Source organism: Pipistrellus kuhlii, unplaced genomic scaffold (genome assembly GCF_014108245.1).
Source record: "Pipistrellus kuhlii isolate mPipKuh1 unplaced genomic scaffold, mPipKuh1.p scaffold_m20_p_20, whole genome shotgun sequence".
NCBI lineage: Eukaryota > Metazoa > Chordata > Mammalia > Chiroptera > Vespertilionidae > Pipistrellus > Pipistrellus kuhlii.
The window spans coordinates 14,912,100-14,935,970 of NW_023425516.1; the positions used below are offsets into that span (position 1 = coordinate 14,912,100).

Sequence of the window (23,871 nt, forward strand, 5' to 3'; positions counted from 1 at the left end):
TTTCTAAGAGGATGGTCCACATTAAATGTAGTACATGTCAGGGAGAAGCTAAGCCAGACATGGCCTCAGGAGAGAAGGACCAGAAAGGAAGCCCTCCCTGGAGAGGGTAGCGCCTGTGGGTACAGTGCCATGACGTTTCTCTTTCAGCTCATCCTTGGAATCCCAGAACAGGCCTTGAGTCTTCTCCACATGGCCATTGAGCCCATCCTGGCCGACGGAGCCGTTCTGGACAAAGGCCGCGCCATGTTCTTGTTGGCCAAGTGCCAGGTGGCCTCAGCAGCTTCCTGTGATCCACCGAACAAAACGGAAGGTAGGAGGCCGTACAAAGGTTGTTAGGCAATGCTATTGCAGAAAACTTCTAAAATATAGGACCTGGAAAAGGAAAGACATTAAATTTGGGACAGTATTTAAGTGTTCATAACTTTATGTTAAAATTCCAGGCAGCAGTTAAAGCCCTTTCACATGAATCTTTGTCATGAAAGCTGAAGGCAAATGAGTGGCTATTTACCCTGTAGAATTAGGCACCGGCAGGAAGTAAAGACTAAAAACCCTTTATAAAACCTGACTCTAGTGGTTTTTTCCCTCCTCAGAGAGTTGAATATAGAAGTATCTGTACAGCATAGGGAATATAGTCACTGACATTGCGATAACCAAGTTTGGTGCCACATGGGTACTGGAAATATCAGGGGGAACACTGGGCAAAGTAGATGATTGTCTAATCACTATGCTGTACACCTGAAGCCAATACAAAATAATACTGAAAGTAAACTGTAATTGAAAAATAAAAGATAAATATGTGTTTGAGAGCTAATAAGCACAAAAATTTAACATTTTTAAAAAAGTATCTGGTATTTGTTAAATCAATAAAAGTAGATATTAAGTTTTGGAAACGATGTGAAGTGTTGAGTTAAATAGGTGTGTTATTTCCCCCCTTTTCCACCAGCTCTGGAGGCCGCTATCGAGAACCTCAATGAAGCGAAGAACTATTTTGCAAAGGTCGACTGCAAAGAGCGAATCAGAGATGTCGTTTACTTCCAGGCCCGTCTCTACCACACTCTGGGGAAGACCCAGGAGAGGAACCGCTGCGCGATGCTCTTCCGGCAGCTGCATCAGGAACTGCCCGCTCACGGCGTGCCCTTGATAGATCATCTCTAGTGAAAAGCCCCTGCGGGGCCATGATGCAGAGAACAAGATTTCGGACTCGTTTACACTCCCTCCACATAAATGACGTTGTGTGTGTGTGAGTGTGTGTGTGTGTGTGTGTGTGTGTGTGTGTGTGTGTTTTAGTATATATTTTCTAATTTCAGAGGGAGAGAGAGAGAAACATTGATGATGAGAGAATCATTGATCCGCTGCCTCCTGCACTTCTATTTTGCTGCTAGAATATTCATATTTGTTTTGTTCACCCTTTTCCTTCTGGTAGCAAAGACATCATCAACTTTTTGTTAATAAACACCTATTAATGTAAGTGTTAAAGATTATGTTCTTTCTGGGCAGAATTTCCAATATCTTACTAGAAATGGTGCTATCTCTCCACCATTATGTACATTTGTTTACACATTTGCTCAGGCAAAACCCTTTTTGGATATTGGTAGATCTCGTAAGGAGGTCAAAACAGGTGTTTCTGTTGCTTGAATTTCTTTCTTAAGCGTCCCTGCTTTGTAGGATCGAATGGTGCTTTTGTGGGCCCCTATGTGCTTGTGAGTACATGTTGTTCCCTGACTGGAGTTAGGAAGGAAAAGATGTATTTATAGTTTTTGGACCAATAACAAGCATATTTCATTCACTCTCTTGGTGTTGGCTTTTTTATATCTTCTGCCTGGGAATATGCTAATTGACTGCCCTGTCCTCAAAGTGGCAATGCCCACAGCCAATAAAGAGGGAATATGCTGATTGACTGCCATGCCCTCAATGATGGTGGCACCCAATCCCCTCAGCCCCCCAGCTGCTCAGGGCTGGCCCGAGGTGCAGGCAAGCCTTGAATGGCAGCTGCCCAGCCACCCAGAGCTACCCAAGGCTCAGGTAACCAGGGCCAGCCCAGACTTGTGCTGCCAGCAGTGGCAGCAGTGGAGGTGTGATGGGGTGTTGCCTTCCCTTGATTGCCGGGTTGCTTCCCACCACTGAGGACTCCTGGATTGTGAGAGGGGACAGGCCAGGCTGAGAGACCCTCCCCCTCCAGTGCATGAATTTTCATGCACCAGGCCTCTAGTAACTATATATGAGGGACGGTGAGAACTTAAGTCTAGGAATTCGTCATGAATAAGGTGATTATAAATTAAGAAAGCATCTGAAACTCAGAGCTGGGTAGATGCCATTACTCAAACACATAACGCATCTAATTTACTCAACCCTGCAATTAAGCAGATGCTGGTCATTGCTCTTTCTGTTCATGAACTTGCTATCCTTGAGTGTTCACAGAAAAAACCCGTTTCAAGTCCAAAACAGCAATAAGACACCAACCAAATTTTGCAGCTTCTATCATTGGCTCTTTCTCTGTTCAATTTAAACCTTCCGATGGGAAATAATTGATCTCCAAAGCTCTCTGCAGCAGAGCAAAATGACTCCCACTCACTAGAGTGTATTTGCTGGCCAAACATGGCTGCTCTGGAAACAAGATTCAATGTGGAGACAGAGACATTAATTGGTATGTTGGTATTTAAAAGTCTTTCCTTAAATTTGAAAGGTTACATATATAGAGGGTAAAAATGAAATATTCTTAAAGACTGTATAGTAAAACAATTCCTCCTCCCCAGAGGTTACCATAACTCTATCAGTTTCATTTTATTCTTCCCAATACATTCAATGTATTTAAACATTGATTAGATCCTCCCAGTCTAAGAAATGATCTTAATCCCTCTGCCTCAGTGTAAGAAGGTGGGGCAAGGTTGCTCAGCTGACCCTTCAGGTATTCAGCCAACCTGACCAGGACTGGCTACATCCTTCTTGGGGCCAGGTGCAAAGTAAACATACAAGGCCTATCTATTATGCAGAGCCTTCATACAGAATGCAAAGGGTCCTTCAGGCAAAGAGCCCTGTGCAAATGCAGTTTGCATGCCCGACTCTGCTCTCGGATTGCTCGTTCATCCTGGCAGGATGGAACCCAAAGCTAATATCAAGAGGCCATGGCTCCCTGACATCTGTGACTTAGATTTGTTGTCAGGGCCTACCGTGGGTTAAAAGGAAAGTTGGAGACATCGGTGATCCCCAAACTCAGAACATGTCTGGGTTACAGCTAATTGTTTTGTTTTTGTTTATTTTTTCCCAGTGGGGGAAGTAAGTCAGACTGGTATAATTAGGGGTATAAAAACTGATGATTTGGTTAAATGGGGGAAAGGATTTGGTGAGGAGGAAATTGCAGCTAAGTAGCCAGTGGGCATTTGGTTTATAAGAGATCTTAGGATGTATTCTCAAAGGGGAAGAGAAGAAAGGTGTGGCCAGACCCAGTGGCTCAGTGTGGTGGGATTTCTACCCAGCAGATTTGGGGCAGTGGGAACAAATACCTTGACACTTACAGTAAGTTACTATGTATATCACCACATTTAATCTTCACTGCAGTCCTAAAAAGTAAGCAATAGCAATGAGCCCCAGTTAACAGATATGGACTGAGGCATCAGGAGGTTAAGTCAGTGGCTCTCCCAAGGTCACACAGCTAGTAGGTTCCAGAGCTGAGAAGCCAGCCTAGTGGGTGCATTACCCTAGAGCAGCGGTTTGCAAACTGTGGCTTGCAAGCCACATGTGGCTCTTTGGCCCCTTGAGTGTGGCTTTTCCACAAAATACCACGGCCTGGGCGAGTCTATTTTGAAGAAATGGTGTTAGAAGAAGTTTAAAAAAATTTGGGTCTCAAAAGAAATTTCAATCGTTGTCCTGTTGATATTTGGCTCTGTTGACGGATGAGTTTGCCGACCACTGGCCTAGGGCTGCCTATTGCCAGAGTTGGGAGTACTGCACTGGTTCTGAGAACATTCTTTATCAGTTTGTTGAACACATAATGAATATCAGTTGTTTATCTAGTACTCAGTGTAGGCCAGCCCTCCTTGGTGTTCACCTTCATATCCTGAGCCTTTCTACTGGTTCAAAGTGTCTTAAACCTGTCCTGATGTTTTCGGTGGCTACACTGATTTTGTTCTTTCTCATAGCACACCTAAGACAAATGAAGAACTTCATCTATGCCTCCGCTGACTTCCCCTTTTATACTGTTGTTTGTGTCTGGGACTAAAACATACCAACCTCATTGCCTGCTGGATTCAGACTTCTCAGGGTTTTTTCTTTCTTTCTTTCTTTTTCTTTTTGGCCAGCATTTTTCTATTGTCCTGTTGACTGGGGAAGAATTCAGTGAATGATGGTGTGATTAATCCTGATGTCTCCACCTGGATGTTCAAGGTTTGGGAGGTGGAACCTTCCGTGAACAACACGAGGAGAATCCCGAACAGTTCAGGAAGCAGAGGACAGAGCCTTGGCAGGAGCTGTGTCCTAACGGGTGAGCTCTTTTTAAAGTCTTAATTTTCAGCATCTCCTCTGTAACTATCCAAGTTTTCTTAAGATTCTGATGCTTTGATTACTTATTTTCTTGGCACTCTGTTGTCAAGACAATAAGCTCTGTTTGCCTAGCATAGTTTTGTTTTGTTTTTTTTGTGTGTTTTTTTCTGGTGTTCCTGGAGGGGAAGCCTCAAAAAGGAAAGCCAATTCTTATTTTTCTGTTGCTCAGAAGAATATGATTTTTGACTGGGATGATTCTTATCACAAGAGGGGCTGAATGTCAGTGAAAGACCCTGGTGATGTTCCCTGCCAGTTGTTCTAATTCACTTTAATAAGAAAGGCACATGGTTGATGGGGCTTTTGCTCTTTGCCAAATGCCTTTGAGTGTTTATATGCCAGGCACTGAGCTATGGTCTTTACTCGAACAATTGATTTACACCCCAAGTCCAGCCTGTGCCCTAGGTTTATTATCCCCGTTTGACAGCTGATGAAACCAAAGTCACGTGTCCAAAGGCCACAGAGCTGATAACTATCAAAGCTGGGATTTGAACTAGGTCTGCATGACTCCATACTGTTTTCAACCACAAAGCTGAATGTAAACAAATGAATCAGCTGTAGTACCTATTTATATTCCAGGAATTTATAGCTCTATTGGCAAGTCAGATGCATTAGTGAAAAGTAAACAGTAGCCCAGCCAGCGTAGCACAGTGGTTGAGCGTCAACCTATGAACCAGGAGGTCACAGTTCATTTCCCAGTCAGGGTACATGCCCGGTTTGCAGGCTCGATCCCCAGTGTGGGGATTGCAGGAGACAGCTGATCAATGATTCTCTCTCATCATTGATGTTTCTATCTCTCCCTGTTTTTTCCTCTCTGAAATCAATAAAAATATATATATATATTTTTAAAAAGTAAAGAATCATGACGGTAGTTGAGCATCAAATAAATGGTACAGTCCTTGCTTTAGGAGATCAGAGAGGAGAGAGGACAAGGAGGGCCTGGGTCACAGCATTTAAGGAAATTCTTCCAGAAATAAGTCAATTTTGAGCTAGAGTTTATATTTGAATGGACTCTTTTATTTATTTATTTTTACCTTTCTCACATAATTGGCTTCTAACTTTCACAGCTATACGTACTATGATAGTATAACTAAGTTCCTGCCTGTTTGCTAGTTTAATAAAACACAGGCAATTCAGTAACATGATGTAAATATACAGAATTGTATATTTTAACATGTAACAGAAAAAGGCATCAAACGGTATCTCTTTTGGTTTCTTTAGTAAAGCAGGGGATGCCAAGCTATTGCCCATAGGCCAAATGTGGCGTGCAATAAGTTTTCATAGGGCCTATTAGCTCAGAAGAGTTTATACTTTTTAAGTGTTTGAAGAAAAAACAATATTTTGTGATCTGAAAATTATGTGAAATTCTACTTTCAATGTTATAAATAAAGTTTCATTGGGACACAGCCACACACAGTCATTTTCTTTTGTCCAGGGCTGCTAGAATGGCTGAGTTTCTGCCAACAGACACATGGTCTGCAAAGCCTAAACTATTTGCTGGCCCTTTACAGAAAAAGTTTGCTGATCTCTGTCACAAAGTTAGACATATTCAGAATACTCCCTGTCAGCCCCAATACATATTTTGGGAGAAGAAAATAGAAAAATACAGAATTATTCATTCACCATTCAGAGTTGACAACATTTTTGCTATTTGCTTCAAATCCATTTATAAGTAAAAGGCATAAAACTTTACAACATTCATCAAATGACTATGACACGTTTCGCTGATCTATTCCCCTGATGATCTGTTAGGATGGTTGTTCCCAGGTCTGTCTCTGTCTCTGTCTCTGTCTCTGTGTGTGTGTGTGTGTGTGTGTGTATAAACATATAAACATATAAATATATATATATATATATATATATATATATATATATATATATAATTTCAGAGAGGAAAGGAGAGGGAGAGATAGAAACATCAATGATGAGGGAAACATCAATGATTGATAGGCTGCCTCCTACACACACACACACACACACACACACACACACACACTGGGGATCCAGCATATGCCCTGAAGGGGAACCCAGCCTTGAACTCCTGGTTCATAGGTCAACCACTGAGCCAGCTCCCGGGCCCCCCGGGTCTTTTCTATTCCCAACAAATGCTTGCATGCCAAAAACATCAGGAGGGGTGCTCATCTCATGGGAACGCTCTCTAGATTGTTTGTAAGCGCCCGGGGAGCCTGGAAATACCAGACCTGCAAATCCACTCAGTTGGCAAGAGGACTTTGAACCTTTCATTAATTTGGCTGGACTCCCTTTTAAACTCTTGATTCCCCTTTTGGTTGCTTGGCAGGGCCCGTGAGACACGCCCTGGGTAACTCTTGGTTCAGGACTGGGGTTTCCCCAACTTCCCAAGGCGGGCGCCCGGTCTGGCAGTCGTTGATATCTTCCCCTCCCCTCCCCTCCCCTGGCAGCGCTGAAACCCAGCTGGAAACCTAAACACACACTTATGAAGGCTCAGGAAAGCGGGACGCTGAAAGGGGTGGCCGTTTGGGAAGAATGTTTTCCGTATAAAGCATCTAAAACAGCCTTCGGGAGAAGCCAGACTTCATTGGTTTCGTGTAGTTTGGTATATCCAGGTGGAGTGGGGGGCGGGGGAAGGTCCCCGATCCCCCAGCATTTAGGGCGGGCCCTGAGCAGTGACGGAGGAGGTGGTGGTGGAGGAGGGGAGGTGGGTGTGGAAGGGGGTTCCCCCAAATGGGTGTCCCGCAGCCTCGGGGGGGAAACTTTCCGAGGCTCAGCCGCCACCCTGCCGTTGGCGAGTGTGGCTAAACAAAACTAAACCAGCCTCCCGGAGGGTGGGTGCCGTGGCCGCCGCGGGGAGAACGGGGCAGGTGCGCGCGGCGGGCGGGGCCCAAGTTGCAGCGTGGCCTCCTCCCGCGCTCGCCCCCCAGCGGGTGTCTCCCGCCCTCCTCCTCCCACCCCGTCCGCCTCCCCTTTTCTCTTCTCTCCGCCTCGCCTCGCTGCTACTCTGGTCTCTGCGGGCTCCCGCCCCTCGCCCTCCCCCGCGCCGGGCCGAGCGGCGGGGACGCGCCGGAGGGAGCGGCGGGCGCGGGCGGGTTCCCAGCGGCCGCGGCCAATCCCCGCGCAGCCCGGGGCGGCGTCGCCCGAGCAGGGCCCGGGCGGCTCCTCCCGCCCCCGCCCCCCGCGCGCCGCGGAGCCGCGCAGAGCGGAGCGGAGCCCGCCGAGCCCGGGTGCGGAGCGCGGGAGGCGGCGGCGGCGGCGGCGGCCTTGGCGGCGGCGCGGAGCCCAGGTGAGCCGGCGGGAGCCCGGGAGCGAGCGGGGGGCGCAGCGGCTGCAGCCCCGGCCCCCTCGGCGCCCTCGGCCTCGGGGCGGGGCATCCCCTGCCGGGGTTTGCAGACAAAGCCCCGAGGAGGTCGGCCCCAGGCCCCCTCCTCCACGAAGGGGACCCCACGTGCGCGGTCTCACGCCCCGCCACGTGGGGGCGAGGTGCCCCGCGCCCCTTCCTCCGCATCCTCGGAGCGCCGGGGCCTCGGGGCGGCCTCTGGGCGGCGGGACAGCGCCCTGCCCGGGGTAGCAGGGGCGGTCCCGGAGTTTGGAAGCGAGGTCCCCACCGGGGGCCCGAGGCAGGCACCCGAAGGCCCACCGCCTCGCGTTTGACAGGTGGGGGCAGCCGGAGCGCGCGGGGCGGAGAGGGCCCACGGAACGGGAGCTCCCCACCCCCGCACCCCGCTAGTCCTGGGGGCAGACGCCCGCCCTGGGAAGTTGGACGCCCTGCAGCACGACCCTAGGCTAGCAGTTGCGTTGCCTCTCTGTCGGTCCTTTGTCCCCGCCCCCCTCCCCAAGTCTCCAGGCTGGAACCTCGCCGCCTTGGTCCTTTTGACCTAAATTCACCTCGGGGCCGCAGCAGCACGCTGGCTGTGCGGGCAGAGAGGCGCCTGCCTTCACCGGCATCCTCTGCCCGCCTCTGAGGACGCCGCGGGGATGCCGGGCGCAGCCCTCAACACTGGGTCTGGATGCCTGGGTGGCCACCCGCTCCAGCCTTGACCTTTTCCTGGCTCCCCATCTCCTGCACCGCCTGGTTTGAGGAGGAGGGTGCTTTTACATCTTTGCCAGCCACCATACTGGCTGCTGCTGCTCTCAGTTGTTGCCGAAGAGGATGCACTTCAGCCACTCCTAGGTCCCCCCCCCCCCCTAAGGTTGGGGCAGGGGGTGGAGTTTGGGTGGGCGGAAGCTCAGTGTGTCAGCAAGCTGGCCTGGGGGGGAGGGGTGCAGTGTCCACCTCCTTCACCTCCTTGGAGGCAACTTTTGCCTTCCTCAGCCTGGTAGTCCCCACCGGCCTAGGGATAGAAACTTCTGTGCCCTAGAGCGGTGCAGTCACTGACTCCTCCCCTCTCCTGGCTATGCTTGCCCTCCAGCGAAGACAGGGATAGCTCTGCGTCCTCACAGGCATCCTGGTTCCTAGCGGGAGGCAGGGCCATTGGGGAGGGGGCGAGTGGGAGGGCAGCTAGGGGGGGTCTTTGGGAGAGCTAGACCCCTTCTCCAAGCCACCCCACAAAAACATGCAGTTTAAGAATAAACAGTGTCCGTACTATGCAAATGCAGCTTCTTGCTGAGCCTGGACCCTCCATTTAGATTGCTTTCCTAAGCCCTTTCTATAGAGAAAGCAGCCATTTGCAGAGAGCACACACGACACATTTTTAAAATAAAAAATAAAAAAAATGGCCAGCATTGGATGAGCTCCTAAGTACTCTGCTGTGTGTTATTTGCATGATCTCATTTCATGTCTAAAAATATCCCATGAGGCTTGAGATTTTTATCCCCATTGTAGAGACGAGAAGATGGAGGCTTGAAAGAATCCTGCAGTGTTGCTAGGAGGCAGCCCCATTTATGGAGGGGCTCAGAGAGCCTAAGTAACTTGCCCGGGGTTACACAGTGAACCCAGATACGTCAGGTCCTGGAGCCTTTGCACTGATCACCGGTTCTAGAGCAGGGACTCTTGCGAAGCCACCCTCAGCTTCTTGAAGAGTGCAGATTTGTTTACCAAACTAGCCTGTGAGGACACAGATCCAAGCAGGCTTGGTGATGATGCTGATCAATCAGCTTAGGCTTGTCTCCCCCCCCCCAGGTTGTTAATGGTCTGGTAGCCAAATATATCTATGTTTATAAAAGCCTAAGTGACCGGCAGACTGGCCAGAAACTATGATGTGCACTGACCACCAAGGGGCAGACACTCAACACAGGGGCTGCCAAGCAATAGCAACTTTGCAGAGTGCCCTCTCCCGCTCCGGGACCCCTCAGGGGATGTCCGACTGCCAGTTTCAGCCGTATCCCTGCAGGCCAGGCCGAGGGACCCCACTGGTGCATGAATTCGTGCACTGGGCCTCTAGTTTACTAATAACTGCAGGTCTCATCAGAGCTGGTCCCAACTTCCTGGCCAGGAATTGAGAAAGTGTGGTGCGATTTTTTGGTTTCAAAATGATGCTGAGCACTCCTGGCTTTTGGGAGCAGGAACCAGGGATGCCAAATGTCCTCCAAGCAGCCAGAGCTTTGGCAGACATGAAGAATTGCCCTGCCTTAAACACCAGGAGTATCCCCGTTGAGAAATTCCTGGAGGAATACGTGTTGCGGGAATGAAGGGAGCAGAGGGCAGTGGGGTTCTGGGGAAATCCCTTCTGTCTGGTGTCAGTCCAGGAGGCTCCCTGAAGGAGGTGTCATTAGTGCAGAGTCTTGAAGGACGGGCTAAAGAGTGGAGTTTGGCCGAAACCGGTTTGGCTCGGTGGATCCAGCATCGTCCTGCAGACTGAAGGGTCCTGGTTTTGATTCTGGTCAAGGGCATGCACCTTGGTTGTGGGCACATCCCCATTGGGAGATATGCAGGAGGCAGCTGGTCGTTGATTCTCTCTCATCTATGTTTCTAACTCTCTATCCCCCTCTCTTCCTCTCTGTAAAAAAATCAATAGAATATATAAAATAAAAGAAAAAGAAAAAAAGAGTGGAGTTTGGATGGGAGGAGGAGGAGAGGGAGATAGGACAGCATGACGCAGCCCCTAGGAAAACTTTCTGCCATTGTCTCCTTTCTGGGCTGGGTGATGGGGAGGCACCTTCCGCAGGAGGAAGGGATGGATGGGCCAGGTGGGGTGGGACAGGCCTATTTTCTTGGCATTTGAACTCAGATTTTAACATGGACCCCAGAGGTTCCTGTATCCCACCACGAACCCATTTCATGGAGGGGTTCGGTGAAGCTCGGTGACTTGTTTGGGGTCAGTGGTGACCTCCCTGGCATGTCTTCTTCTTGTGGCTAAGGGTAGCCTGTGGTTCCCATGTCCCTTTCCGATCCAGGAGAAGTGGGGCAAACGCTTTTTCAGGTTTTCCTTTGGGCCAGAGGGCCTTGTGTTGCTGCTGTTTCTGCAGCTGTTTTGCTTTCCCAATAGCTCCTCTCTTCGGCCCGGGTTAGAGAGGCCGGACTCCCCAGGCGGCAGGAGTCCTTGCCCGCGTGTCTGTGCCTTCTTTCCTGGAAGTTGAGCACATTTCCTGACGGGATGGGCTTTTCTTCTTTTGGGCTGTGCTTGTTACCCCACTGACCTGATAATAACATGGGGCCTCTTGTGTCTGGCTTCTTTCCTGGAGCATCATATTTTCAAGGTTCTACAAGTCGTAGACTATCTCAGTGCTTTCTTTTTATGGCTGAGCAACACCCCTGCGTGCAGATAGACCACATTTTGTTTCTCCATTCATTTTGTCATTCCATTTGCAGGGAGAGGTTGATAGAAGAAAGAATTTGGAATCAGGTTTGTTTGTTTTTTTAATATTTAAAAAAATGTATTCATTGATTTCAGAGAGGAAGGGAGAGATAGAAACATCAATGATGAGAGAGAATCATTGATTGGCTGCCTCCTGCACCCCCCCCCCCCTATTGGGGATCTAGCCCACAACCCAAGCATGTGCACTTGGCCGGAATCGAACCTGGGACCCTCCAGTCCACAGGCCGACGCTCTATCCACTGAGCCAAACCGGTTTTGGCTGGCACTTTCATATAGAACAGGGGTGGGGAACTTTTTTCCTGCCAAGGGCCATTTGGATATTTATAACATCATTTGCGGGTCATACAAAATTATCAACTTAAAGGCTAGTCTGCTATGTTTGGTCGAACGTTTAATTAACTCACCTCTACTGCCTCGGCAGGGCCGGACCAATGGTGTGCGGGGCCAGACGTTCCCCACGGCTGATATAGAAGGTCGACCGGACAGCTACCCTCCAGGTAGGCCGCCCTGGCTCCGTTTTACAGATGAGAAAATCAGGGCTCAGGTCCCCGGGGACCAGGATGGTTTCCTGACAGGCTCTCTTGACCTGGTCATGCTGGCGAAGGTTGCCCATTTTCTCACGGTCTCCTCCAGCAAGTTAGGCATAGAAATCATTTCCCAATGGTTTTGCTCTTTGAAAAAAATGAGTTTGAATGAGTAGTTTTTTTCCTTGAGCAGATCCCTTCCTCAACAAAACGGGGGGGGGGGGGGGGGGGGGGGGAGTCATATTTAAAAGGAGGTGAGTGGGTGAGTCTCCGCGGGGAAGACCCACCTCCTGCTCTGGCATTCCCTGCTGGGTGATGTTAGTGACCAAAATGAGGAAGGAATGATTTTCGACACCGATGTTTTCACTTTCAGCGTGTTTGTAGTGCTGCCGATGGACTTTTTCTTTAAACTTTCATTATGAGACGTTGTAAGCGCAGAGAAAAGCCAGCGTTTTGGGTCGTTGACTGGCTCGTGTTTTCGGAGGGCCGGAAGGAGGCTCCGGAGTTGGTGGAAAGAGGGCAGGATGGGGCACTGGCGCCGAAACCCTGGTGAGCTTTCACTGAACCAGCCAACAAGCACTGCCCTGGGACCTGAGGGAGGCGGGGGCTCCCAGGTGCGTGGCCTGAACTGCTGGGGAGTGCTTTGGAAGGGATAACGGATTCCAGCATTTTTCCATCTTGAAAAGGAGAGAAAGAAAATTCCAAGCATCTGTGGTCCCCCCCTCCTCCCCTCCCCATCTTGAAAACTGCCAGGAAACTATTTTTATGTTGTCTGTTTTTATCCTGTTGGCTTCTGTAAATAGTGGCGAGATGGCAGTGGGAGAAACACGCTAATTGCAAATTTAAGGGGAGAGGAGGATTGTCCCCTAAGGAGACCGGGGGGGGGGGGGGGGGCGCTGGGAGGCCCACATCTTGGTGGCTGGGACACAGGGTAGGAAGCGAATGGGCGGGAAGGGGTGTTGCCGGTGGTGCCTGAGATAAGCCTTTGCTGCCCAGTTTAAATGGGGAACCAGTGGTTTGAGTGGGGGGGCAGGGTGTTGGGGGAAGGACACCTCCCTTATGCTTTCTTAAAGGTACTTTGGGTTCTGCCGTCGGGACCTCTGCTGGGAAGTTTCGTTTAGATTCGTCCCAGACAGCGCTCCCACCCTTGAGGTCCAGGGGTGGAGGACAGGGTGCCGCTCCCAGCCCCTCCTTGCCCCTGGCTGCGGTTGCTTTGTGCTGGAGGCTGGGGAAGGAGAGAGGAGAAGCTAGACTGAACATCACCCCCAAAAGCAGGGAAGAGGGAGGGAGGAGGGCCATGGGGGATGGCAGGATGCTGATGCCTGTGGGTTTCTGTGGATTCTGTTTTGTTTTTATTGGTTTCAGAGAGGAAGGGAGAGGGAGAGAGCTAGAAACATCAATGATGAGAGAGAATCATTGATTGTCTGCCTCCTGCACACTTGCTACTGGGGATGTGCCCTTGACTGCAATCGAACCCAGGACCCTTCAGTCCACAGACTGATGCTCTATCCACCGAGCCAACCCAGCTAGAAGGATTTCTGTGGATTCTGAGTTGCCGCGCTCCGCCCCCCCCCCCCCCCCCCCCCGCCCTTCTCTGATTTGCTAAGCTGCAGCGTGTTAGCATTGAAGTATTTTTCTTCTCATTACAGATTGCAATTCCAGTTTCCCTGCCTCTTGGTTTGGGCCGGTGAGAGATTAGGAGGGATTCAGTGCGAGAAGGAGAGGGAGGGAGGGATGAAGGGAGGAAGGAAGGAGATGGTTCCTACCTCCCTTTTCCAAATACCCCCACCCCACCCCACATTCATACTTCCTCACTCGCCAAGGCCGCAGGTACACACCTGTCTTTAGATACCTGGCTGCTGGATTGGGGTCCCGCTCCGTGGTGCTTCGTCATTGGCTGAGCAGCAGCTGCCTAGCAACTCTTCAGACAGCTGAGCTGCTTGCTCCGTAAGCACCCAGGGCTGCAGGGAGCTAGGGCTTCCCGGGTCAGGACACCTGGTTCTTGTTCGGGCCCAGCCCACGCCCCGCTCCGCTGCCGCGGAGAGGTCACGGCACCTTCCTGGGTCGCAGCAGCCCCATCGGCAGCCCCGGCGTGCCGATTCTGAAAGCCGAGAGGGCGTGCAGATTCTCATGACACAAACGAGCAAGGGTGCGACATGATATTGTAATGACGTTTGTTTTGTGAGAACGTGATGCCTGTGGACAACAGAGGGGAGGATGCAGAGTGAAGCCCGTGTGGTGGGATTAGAGATAAAACACTTTCGTTTTCCTATAAATGAAAACCGGTGGAGGGCCTTGAACTTGGTAGCCACTGCAGTGCTTGCTTGGTGACAGCTTCCCTTTGGGGAGCATATATATATATATATATATATATATATATATATATATATATACACACACACACTGTGTGCAGGGGCCTGTGTCCTGGGCGAGGTGGGTATTGTCCCCAAGGCCACATGACTTAGAAGAGGGGTTGTGCTGTGCCTGGTCACCAAGTCCTACCTCTCCAGGAGCCTGTGATGGCTCCCAAAGCGCCGAGTGATGGTGGGCAAGTCGCTCAGACGCCCTGTGCCTCGAGCCCGTCCCCAGGGAAATAGGCATGCTACAGCACCTCACTCATAAAGCTGCTGTGATGATTAAATGAGATGGTACACGCCGAGTGCTTAGAATAGCACCTGGCGCTTGGCAAGCACTCGGGAAGGCAGCCATGACTATTACTGCATCCACAGCCATCATGGCAGCAGCTACAGCGCTTCAGTTTTTTTTTTCTTTTTTAATATATATTTTATTGATTTTTTACAGAGAGGGAGGGAGAGGGATAGAGAAGTTAGAAACATCGAGGAGAGAGAAACATCGATCAACTGCCTCCTGCACATCCCCCGCTGGGGATGCGCCCGCAACCAAGGTACATGCCCTTGACCGGAATCGACGCTGTATCCACTGAGCCAAAGCAGTCAGGCAGCGCTGTAGTTCTTGTGTTGGAAAGTGCTGGTTAGTTTCTTCTCTTCACTCTGTCCTGTTTATCAGTCCTTCCCCATCCTAGATTTTACTTATTTATTTATTTATTTTTAAGTTGAGAGAGAGACAGACAGACAGACAGACAGACCTTGGAACTACTGGTTGAGGCGAAGGCTGTCTTGCAGCTGCCTGGCAGTTTGGCCTGGTTGGGAGCCTTAAGGTGTAGAGAACTGATCGATCATCTGGCAGGGAGCTTAGTAAAGAAGCTTTATAGGTAGGTAGGTAAGTAAACAGGTAGGTAGGTAGGTAGGTAGGTAGGAAGGAAGGAAGGAAGGAAGGAAGGAAGGAAGGAAGGAGAGATGTTTTAATCCTCACCCAAGAATATGTTTTCTTACTGGTTTTAGAGAAAGAGGAAGGGAGAGAGGGAGAGAAACAGGGATGTGAGAGAGAAACATCCATCAGTTGCCTCCCCAAAGAGGGATTGAACCTTCAACCTTTTGGAATATGGGATAATGCTGCCACCAACTGAGCCACCTAGCTGGGATGTGAAGAAGCTTTTCTGTCAATCCTCCCTATGTCATCTGTCAGTCAAGGTACTTGGTTGTAATAACAGAAGACCAATCCCAAACTAACCTACGCAAAAATGGGAGTTTATTGATTCATGGAATTAAAAACTCCTGTGGTATATGGGCTTCAGGCATGGCTGGATCCAGGTACCCAAAGCAATGTCTCCTATCTCAGTTCTTCTCTATCTGTTGCCTGTCTTCCCTCTCAGTCAGCTTCATTCTAAGGCCAGACTCTCTTCAACCCCTGAAACTCTAGAAGTATATCCTCGTTCCACAGAAAGACATTCTTTTTCGTTAATATTTCTACAAAAACCTTAAAATTAGACTTGGTAGACTGACTTGGATCACACAACTGCTCTTGAATCCATCACTTGACCAGAGCAGTTGATGCCCAGTTGACCAGGCTTGCGTCATAGGGAACCACTGAAGCTGATGGTGCAGCCAGCTCCAGGCAGTCAGTCACCTTTCACCCGGAAGGGTGGGTTTCCAGACAGAAGCAAGGCCAGCTATCACACTGAAGGAGCGCGGGCCAGCTGAAGAAGCTTCTGACTTCCTGAGTGGCCTTGGGGTGCATGAAATAAGCGATGGCCTCTAGCCAATCTGTGTTGAGTGCCAATCATAATCTAGAAAGTTTTAGAACATGGAGTTCATCAATAAACAAGAGAGGCGAAGCCACAGATCTCCTGAGGGAAGTCAGGTCCGAGCACCGTGAGACTGTGCTTGGCTCTCTCCCTCGCACAGGCCATGTCTCAGGAAGGCAGGAGACTGGCTCCCCCTGAGTGAGATGTTGGCCCAGCTTGGTCACTATATGGGGACATGGCAAGACGGCACCAGTAATTTCTAGTCCCTTCCTGAAAAACTCACATCAGTTTTAGCTCTGCCTAGTACCTCTGTGTGACTTTGGGCAAATCATTGTACTTTCTGGGCCTTCGTTTTCTCTTTGGTGAGATGAAATGGTTGGAGCAGGGGACCATCAATCCCTGGTCTGGGAGGCAACTAATCAAGATCTCTTTCACATAGACGTCTCTCTCTCTCTCCCTCTCTCTCTCCCTCTCTCTCTCTATCTGTCTCTCTCTCTATCTCTATCTCTATCTCTATCTCTCTCCCTCATCCTCTCCCTTCCTCTATCTCTAAAACCAAATTAAAAAAAGAAAGTATGTCCCTTTTGTTTGTCCAACACATAGTAGGTCCTCAATAACTACTGGATGAAAGAACACATGGGTGAGGACCTCCTGGGGCCTTAGATTCCACATGAGAGAGGATGTGGCTAGCCATGCCTGCTCCCCCAGGAAGGATGTCATCTCTGGCTTTGGGGACCTTGCAGTATATGTGTGTGTGTGTGTGTGTGTGTGTGTGTGTCTCTCTCTCTGTGTGTCTCTCTCTGTGTGTCTTTTTGTGTGTGTGTCTGTGGGTGTCTGTGTATGTGTGTCTCTGTGTGTGTGTCTCTGTGTGTCTTTTTGTGTGTGTGTCTGTGTCTCTGGCAAGACCTTGGCACACTCCCTGGCTGCTGGCTGCGTTGTGGCTCCCGTAGTGGCCTCTGCGTTTGGTGAACAGGTGCAGGTTGGAAACGGCTCCAGGAAACGAGAATGTGCTTCCTCGAGGCCTGTGCCACTAGGCTTCCTGGCAGAGGAAGGAGTGCTTCCCTTCATCCCTGCCCTGAGCCTGGGCTCATCTGCTCCAGGAAGGGTCTGGTGGCTCAACTGTGCTGCCCTCTGAGAGAGAAGGGGAGCCCGGGGCTGCCAGCCAAGGGCAGTGAGGAAGGCCTTCGGGGCTGGGGGAAGGACCCAGGGTTGGGGCAGGAGGCTCAGGGGAGAGGCCTCTTGGCAATTTGTCCAACCTTAGCATCTATGCAGAGAGGTCCTCTTCCTCTGGGGCCCTGGGTTCCAATGCTTAGCCGTCCCCCATCTCCCCATAGGGGCCCCGGCAGAGCCATTAGCCTTGCCTGGTGCATGGTAAGGGCTCATCTGGATGTTAGCTATTGCTGCTGTTATGCAAACCATTGTCTGTGTGTACTTTTTCCTCTTTGGGGAGTGCGGTGATAGGTTCCATCAGATCCTCCCAGGGCCTGTGACCTCCACGTTTGCCGGGGTCTGTGGCAGAAGTTCCCGTTATTGTCAGGCTGAATGTCCGAGCTTTTGCCTGCCAGGCCTCACTGTGGACCAGCGGCCTCCAGGTGGCCTTGAGAGCTGAGACCCAGACACACCTGCCCCGGCAGCACCAGGCGCCCATTCAGTCCCGGCCGGTGTATATCTCTTCTCCTCCCTCCTCCAGACCTCAGGGGCCAAGGCCAAGGCCAGGCCAGGTGCCAGCTTGTCAGGGAGACTGATTAAAAGCAGCCTTTCCTGGGGGAGGGGGGAAGAGGGGTGCGGGTCGGGGGAGGTTCGGTGTCCTTGGCCTGGAGTGGCAATCAATAAGCAATTGTCTCTCTCTTGGCAAGAAAAGCAGATCTCCATTAACGCCCTCAGGTGCTGCCAGGCTCGGTTCTTTTCAGGAACTCGGCAGGCCTGGCAGAGGTGGCCCTGGCCGGGAGGGCGGGCCACAAGGCCAGGGCTCGGAGCCACACCAGAGCAGGCTGGCCCTAGCTGGTGTGGCTCAGTGGATAGAGCGTCAGCCTGAGGATTGAAGGGTCCTGGGTTCGATTCCAGTCAAGGGCACATGCCCGGGTTGTGCACCGGATCCCCAGTGGGGGCCACACAGGAGGCAGCTGATCAGTGATTCTCATCATTGATGTTTCTATCTCTCTCTCCCTCTCCCTTCCTCTCTGAAAACAATAATATATATATATATATATATATATATATATATATATATATATATATATATTTTTTTTTTTTTTTTTAAGAGCAGGCTAGTCTCTTGGACATCAGTACCTCATAGGAACATTCTGGAACACAGCCTGGCAGGTAGTGAGCATTGAATAGGCATTTGTGGAAATAACAGCTTTTTGATCACTTGACCGTGTACCAGGCAGGCTATTGAGTGAAGGTTCACTTAACAGTCCTCATGACTATTGGGTGCGTGCCCATTTTATAGATAAGAACACTGAGGCCGGGAGAGGCTAAGTCACTTGTCCATGGCGAGCTCAAGCAGTCAAACCTCAGGGGCCCTGCTTTTCCCCTCCTGGGAGACAAGGACCGTGGAAGGGATATGTGATGTGATAGCAGTGGGTTCACAGAGAACATTGAACTTGGGGTTTTATTCTTCAACTGATGGAGAAGCCAAGACAGGACCCCCGTTAAGGCTTCTTTCTCAGATATGCTGATATACTCCCCCCCCCCCCCCCCCCATAGCCTTATCATCTGAAGTCCTGTCATGGCTACAGTTACCTTCCTCCCAATTTTTACTTTTAAAGGTGCATACAGTGAAAAGTAAGCCCTCCCATCTAGTTTCCCCACTTCTGCAGACCAGTGGAGGCCACGGTTAACCATTTTCTTGTATCCCTTTCCACAAAAACGCTGTGCACACGCAATCATGAACCACGTATGGCCTTCCCCCACGCCAGCAGCAGCGTACGAATGTGTTGGTTTTCCTCTGTAATAGGTGGTGTGTCTTGGAGCTCGTTCATATTAGGATGTGTAGAGGCACCTCTTTTAAAAGAAAAGCATGGAGCCGAAACCGGTTTGGCTCAGTGGATAGAGCGTCGGCCTGCGGACTGAAAGGTCCCAGGTTCGATCCCGGTCAAGGGCATGCACATTGGTTGCGGGCGCATCTCCAGTAGGGGGTGTGCAGGAGGCAGCTGGTCTATGTTTCTCTCCCATTGATGTCTCTGGCTCTCTATTCCTCTCCCTATCTCTCTGTAAAAAATCAATTAAAAAAAATATATATGTTTTCTCCTGGGGTATGTGCACCTTATTTTCCTTTTATTTACTCAGTCCCCTGTGCATGGCCCTTTCAAACCACACTACCAAAATCATCTCATTTTTTTATGTGCATGAGATTGCCTATAGATAAATACTCAGGTGTGGAGTTGCTAAATCAAAGGTCTGCATTTGGGGTTTTGCTAAATATTGGTGAATTTCTCTTTGAAAGGATGATGCCAATTCATACTCCCTGTAGCCTCACCGAAATAGTGTTATTATTATTATTATTTTTTGTCGTGGTCTATCCCATAGTTGGAAAAAGTTTTACTATTATTTCCTTTTTAAATTTCCACTGAGGATATTTTTTTTTCCTATTGTTTTTTAGACAGCAGAAGGTAGGGGGAGAGACAGAGAAAGAAAACATAGATTTGAGAGAGATGCATGGATTGGTTGCCTCCTGACCGGGGCCAGGGATCAAGCCTACACCGAGGTACATGCCTTTGACTGGAATTGAACCTGTGACCCTTCAGTCTGCAGGCTGACGCTCTAACCACTGAGAAAAACTGGCTAGGGTTTATTTTCTTGATTTTGGTAAAATATACATAACAGAAAACTTTACAATTTTAATCACTTTTTACATGTATAATTCAGTGGTTTTAGTTAAATGCACAATGTTGTGCAACCATCATCACTACTTCTAGAGTTTTGATATCACCTCACACAGAAATCCTGTACCCCGTAAGCAATGATTCCCTGTTCCCCACCAGCCTCTGCTAACCTCTCTTCTACTTTCTGTCTTTGAATTTGCCTGCTCTCGGTATCTCACATAAGTGAAATCATACAGTGTTTGTCTTTTACTATCTGGCTTGTTTCACTTACACATGTCAGAACTTCATTCCTTCTTTATGGCTGGATAATGGTGCGTTGTATGGTCAGACCACATTTCTGCTTATCCATCATCCGTTGGCGGACACTTGGGCTGTTTCCATCTTTTGGCCATTGAGAACAATGCTGCTGTGAACACGAGTGTCTGTGTATCTGTTTGAATCCCTGCTTTCAATTCTTTTGGGATCAGACTTAGGGGGAAGACTTGCTGGGTCACGCGGTAATTCTGTATTTAACGTCTGGAGGACCCACAAGCCATTCATGGAAGTTTGAGTTTGTAATCCTCCTAACAGCGGCCAAGCATCTTGTCACATGACTGGGTGTTTGTTGTTCTTTTACTGTGAGCTCTGTGTTCATGAATCATGCCCGTGTCCAGGCTGGTATTTCCTCAGTGCCCAACAGCAGGGGGCCCATCTGCCTACATCACTGTCTCAATGGGCTGGCGTAGGAGCCGTTCCTGAAATGCTTCTTTTAGGACCCTCCCAGGAGGGCACGTGACATTTCTCTGCCCCTCTTCCACTTCCTCCAGGGAGCGCTGGCTTTCTGCTCCCATCTGTTCCCTCCTCTTTATCCCCTCACTGCCTTCGAGAGATAATTTATTCATAACGCCTCTCCACCCGGCACCTTTGTGGTGTGGTGATCAGCACGAGGCTGCCACCGTCCACATCTGGGGAGGTACTCCCCGAGTTTGACAATTGTCCAGCAGAATTGGTTGAGCACAGGAACCAACGTTTAATAATCTTCCGTCCCAGAGATGGAAGGAATTGACAGTCTTAAAGGGAGCGCGTCGGTCTTTTTTTTTTTTTTTTTTTTTTTTAACCATTTAAAAATATACAAGGCGGTGGCATTTAGGACATTCACACTCTGTCTAGTTCCAGAACATTTTCACCACCCCAAAAGGAAGCCCTGTCCCCGTGAGCGGCCCCTCCTGTCCCGCCCAACACCTCCCCCGTCCGGGCAGCCGCTAATCTACTCTCTGTCTCTGTGGATTTGCCTGTTCCAGGAGTTTTGTATAAATAGAACCATACAGATGTGACCTTTGGGTCTGGCTTCCTTCACTTCGCCCGATGGCTTGGAAGTGCATCTGGGTTGTAGCACATGCCAGGGTTTGGTTCCTTTTTAGGCCCGAGTCTCATTGCGTTGTGTGGCTGGGTCCTGTTGTGCTTATCCCTTCATCTGTTCGATGGACGATGGACGTGGAGGTTGTACACCTCAGAACAGGATTGCTAGGTCACGTGGTAATTCTCTGTTTGATTTTTTTAAAAAAAATTTGTTTTTTTACAGAGAGGCAGGGAGAGGGATAGAGAGTTAGAAACATCAATGAGAGAGAAACATCGACCAGCTGCCTCCTGCACACCCCCTATCGGGGTTGTGCCCGCAACCAAGGTACATGCCCTTGACCGGAATCGAACCCGGGACCTTCAGTCCGCAGACCGATGCTCTATCCACAGAGCCAAACCGGTTTTGGCTCTGTTTGATTTTTTTGAGGAACCACCAAGCTATTTTGATATCAAGGTTCTTGGCCTCATGTTTGCCTTACGTCTGGCGGGCACCAGCTGGGGCCTGGCTCCTTAGGTAACACAAACCGCTCTGGCTCCCACCATCTGGGCACCCAGGCTTTGTCTCCTGTGACCCCTGACCCCCACTTCCTGGTTGAGGATCATTGACCAGGAGACCCAGCTGCTGCGTACGGGGGCTCTGCGTTAGGGAACCTTGGCCAAAATCCCTTTCCTGCTCTCCAGCCTCAGCTTCACCTTGCACCGGGTGGGGCTGTGGCAGCAAACCAGCAGCCTGGTGTGCCTGTGAGATGAGGCTGGTGTGCAGATGTTTTGTAAGCTGTGAAGTGCTGTTTGAATCATCCCCATGGTGAGCGATGCAGCCTGGAGGTGTTCCATGTGGCCTACCCAGCATTGGAAAGTGTTTGAAATCATTGCTAATTAAGAAAAAAAAAAAAATCGTGAGATCTCATCTAACATGCTGGGTTTAGGGCTTTTTTTTTTTTTTTTTTTTTTTTTTTTTTTTTTAAGGGAAAACCAGGCAGTACTAGATTCCTTCTCAGCAATAGCTGGCTTGAGCTGGAAATAGCTGCCCTCTCTGTAGGGGACCTGCGTGCTCTGTTTTGGGGTTTTCTCATGTACTTGGTTCCTTCTGAAATTGAGTTTGGAATTCTTTTTTCTTTTTCTTTTTAATGATCACCTCAGGATATGTCTTTATTGCTTTTTAGAGAGAGAGGAACATCGATCGGTTGTCTTCCTGTATCTTCCCAAACCGGGGATTGTACCCGCAACCTCGGTAATGTGCCCTGACCAAGAGTCAAACTCACAACCTTTTGGTGTGTGGGTGGACACTCCAACTAACTGAGCCACCCGGCCAGGGTGAGTTTGGAACTCTTGTTTTATGTGTGAGGAGGGGCTTTTAAAACAAGGAAGTGTGGAGTATTCCTTTCTGTGTAGACTCAGGGATCAGGTTTTACAGGATTTTTTTTTTTAAGGACGTCACACCAGGCCCCAGCCTAGGCCAGCAGCGGGGTGCGCACTGACCCTTCCTCCTTCTGCAGGTGGCACCGCTGCTCATGGGACTGCCGCGGGGCGTGCTCGTCAGATGAGGTCCGCACACGCACCATGTCATCATGTGTCTCTAGTCAGCCCAGCAGTGACCGGGCCGCCCCCCAGGATGAGCTGGGGGGCGGGAGCAGCAGCAGCAGCAGCAACAGCGAAGGCCAGAAGCCTTGCGAGGCCCTGCGGGGCCTCTCGTCCCTGAGCATCCGCCTGGGCATGGAGTCCTTCATCGTGGTCACCGAGTGCGAGCCGGACTGCGCCGAGGACCCTGGCCCCACCCAGGACCCGCTCCTGGAGGCTGAGGGCCTCGACGCGGGGGCCCAGGCCCGACCCCGCCTCTCCAGTCGCAAGCTGTCTCTGCAGGAGCGGTCCCAGCTGGATGCAAACGGCCGCTGCATCCACCCGGCCCAGCCCTCCTCCCCCGTGGGCTCCCCGCAGTCCTCGCCCCGGCTGCCCCGGCGGCCCACCGTGGAGTCCCGCCACGTCTCCATCACGGGTTTGCAGGTGCGTGAGCGGCCGCTGAGCCAGGGGTCTGACTCCGCGTCTGATCGGCTCCCCCAGAACGTTCCCTGTGCAACCAGCCGACTGGGGAGGTGACCCCGGAAAACCCAGGTGGGGCCCTCGCTGGTTTGGCTCAATGGATAGAGCGTCAGCCCGTGGACTGAAGGGTCCCAGGTTCGATTCCGGCCAAGGGCACATGCCCGGGTTGTGGGCTCGATCCCCAGTAGGGGGCGTGCAGAAGGCAGCCGATCAAGGATTCTCTCTCATCATTGATGTTTCTATCTCTCCATCCCTCTCCCTTCCTCTCTGAAATCAATTAAAAAATGTTTAAAAAAGAAAGAAAACCCAGGTGGGGAAGGAAGGGAGAGGAAAGGAAGTCAGCGAAGGATGCAGTGAAGGAGCTGGTTGCCAGTTAAGGAGCTGGTTACCCATAGAGACAGGGAGAACGAAGTCTGAGTTAGCCCACCGGAGGGCAGGGGCGCGAGGCCGCCGGGTGGGTGACCTGCCCTGAGTGGGATCAGAGCGTCTGGGGGCCGGAGAGAGCCTCTCGCAGGGAGATGCATGTGCTGGTGGTTGGAACTTGTAGGGGGCCTCTGACCTGGGGGTGGCAGGTCCCTGAGAGGCCTCATGGTCTACAGCCTGGCCCCCTTGGCTGGGTGGTTTGCCTGCACCAGGCACTGCGCTCAGCTCTGTGTGTGTGTTTCTCATTCGATCCTTGTCTGGGAGGTAGATCAGGACTCAGGTCCCCACCAGGTTCTCGGAGCCCTGTGTGATCTGCCTCATCTCTTCTCCTGCCCCGCCTCCTGCCTTTCTGC

General features: G+C 50.5%; 2 protein-coding genes across 12 annotated transcripts in view; both read left to right on the forward strand.

Moving 5' to 3' along the window:
• The window catches only part of ANAPC5 (anaphase promoting complex subunit 5), a 28,632-nt gene extending 27,156 nt beyond the window's left edge, over positions 1-1,476 (forward strand). For 4 of the 5 annotated variants that reach the window (XM_036449295.2, XM_036449298.2, XM_036449296.2 and 1 more), the window contains 2 exons: positions 148-310; positions 944-1,476. In XM_036449295.2, coding sequence (XP_036305188.1) covers positions 148-310; positions 944-1,155 — 375 coding nt within the window. In that variant the 3' untranslated portion in view covers positions 1,156-1,476. Of the gene's footprint in view, positions 1-147; positions 311-943 lie in introns of those variants that run through there. The other variant, XM_036449297.2, reaches the window with a different exon arrangement.
• A 6,243-nt stretch (positions 1,477-7,719) lies between these two features.
• CAMKK2 (calcium/calmodulin dependent protein kinase kinase 2) overlaps positions 7,720-23,871 on the forward strand; it is a 44,581-nt gene continuing 28,429 nt past the window's right edge. For 2 of the 7 annotated variants that reach the window (XM_045585581.1, XM_036449316.2), the window contains exons 1-3: positions 7,741-7,792; positions 11,686-11,761; positions 22,555-23,059. In XM_045585581.1, the coding sequence (XP_045441537.1) occupies positions 22,619-23,059 (441 nt within the window). In that variant the 5' untranslated portion in view covers positions 7,741-7,792; positions 11,686-11,761; positions 22,555-22,618. Of the gene's footprint in view, positions 7,793-11,666; positions 11,762-22,246; positions 22,290-22,554; positions 23,060-23,871 lie in introns of those variants that run through there. The other 5 variants (XM_045585583.1, XM_045585584.1, XM_036449312.2 and 2 more) reach the window with 5 other exon arrangements.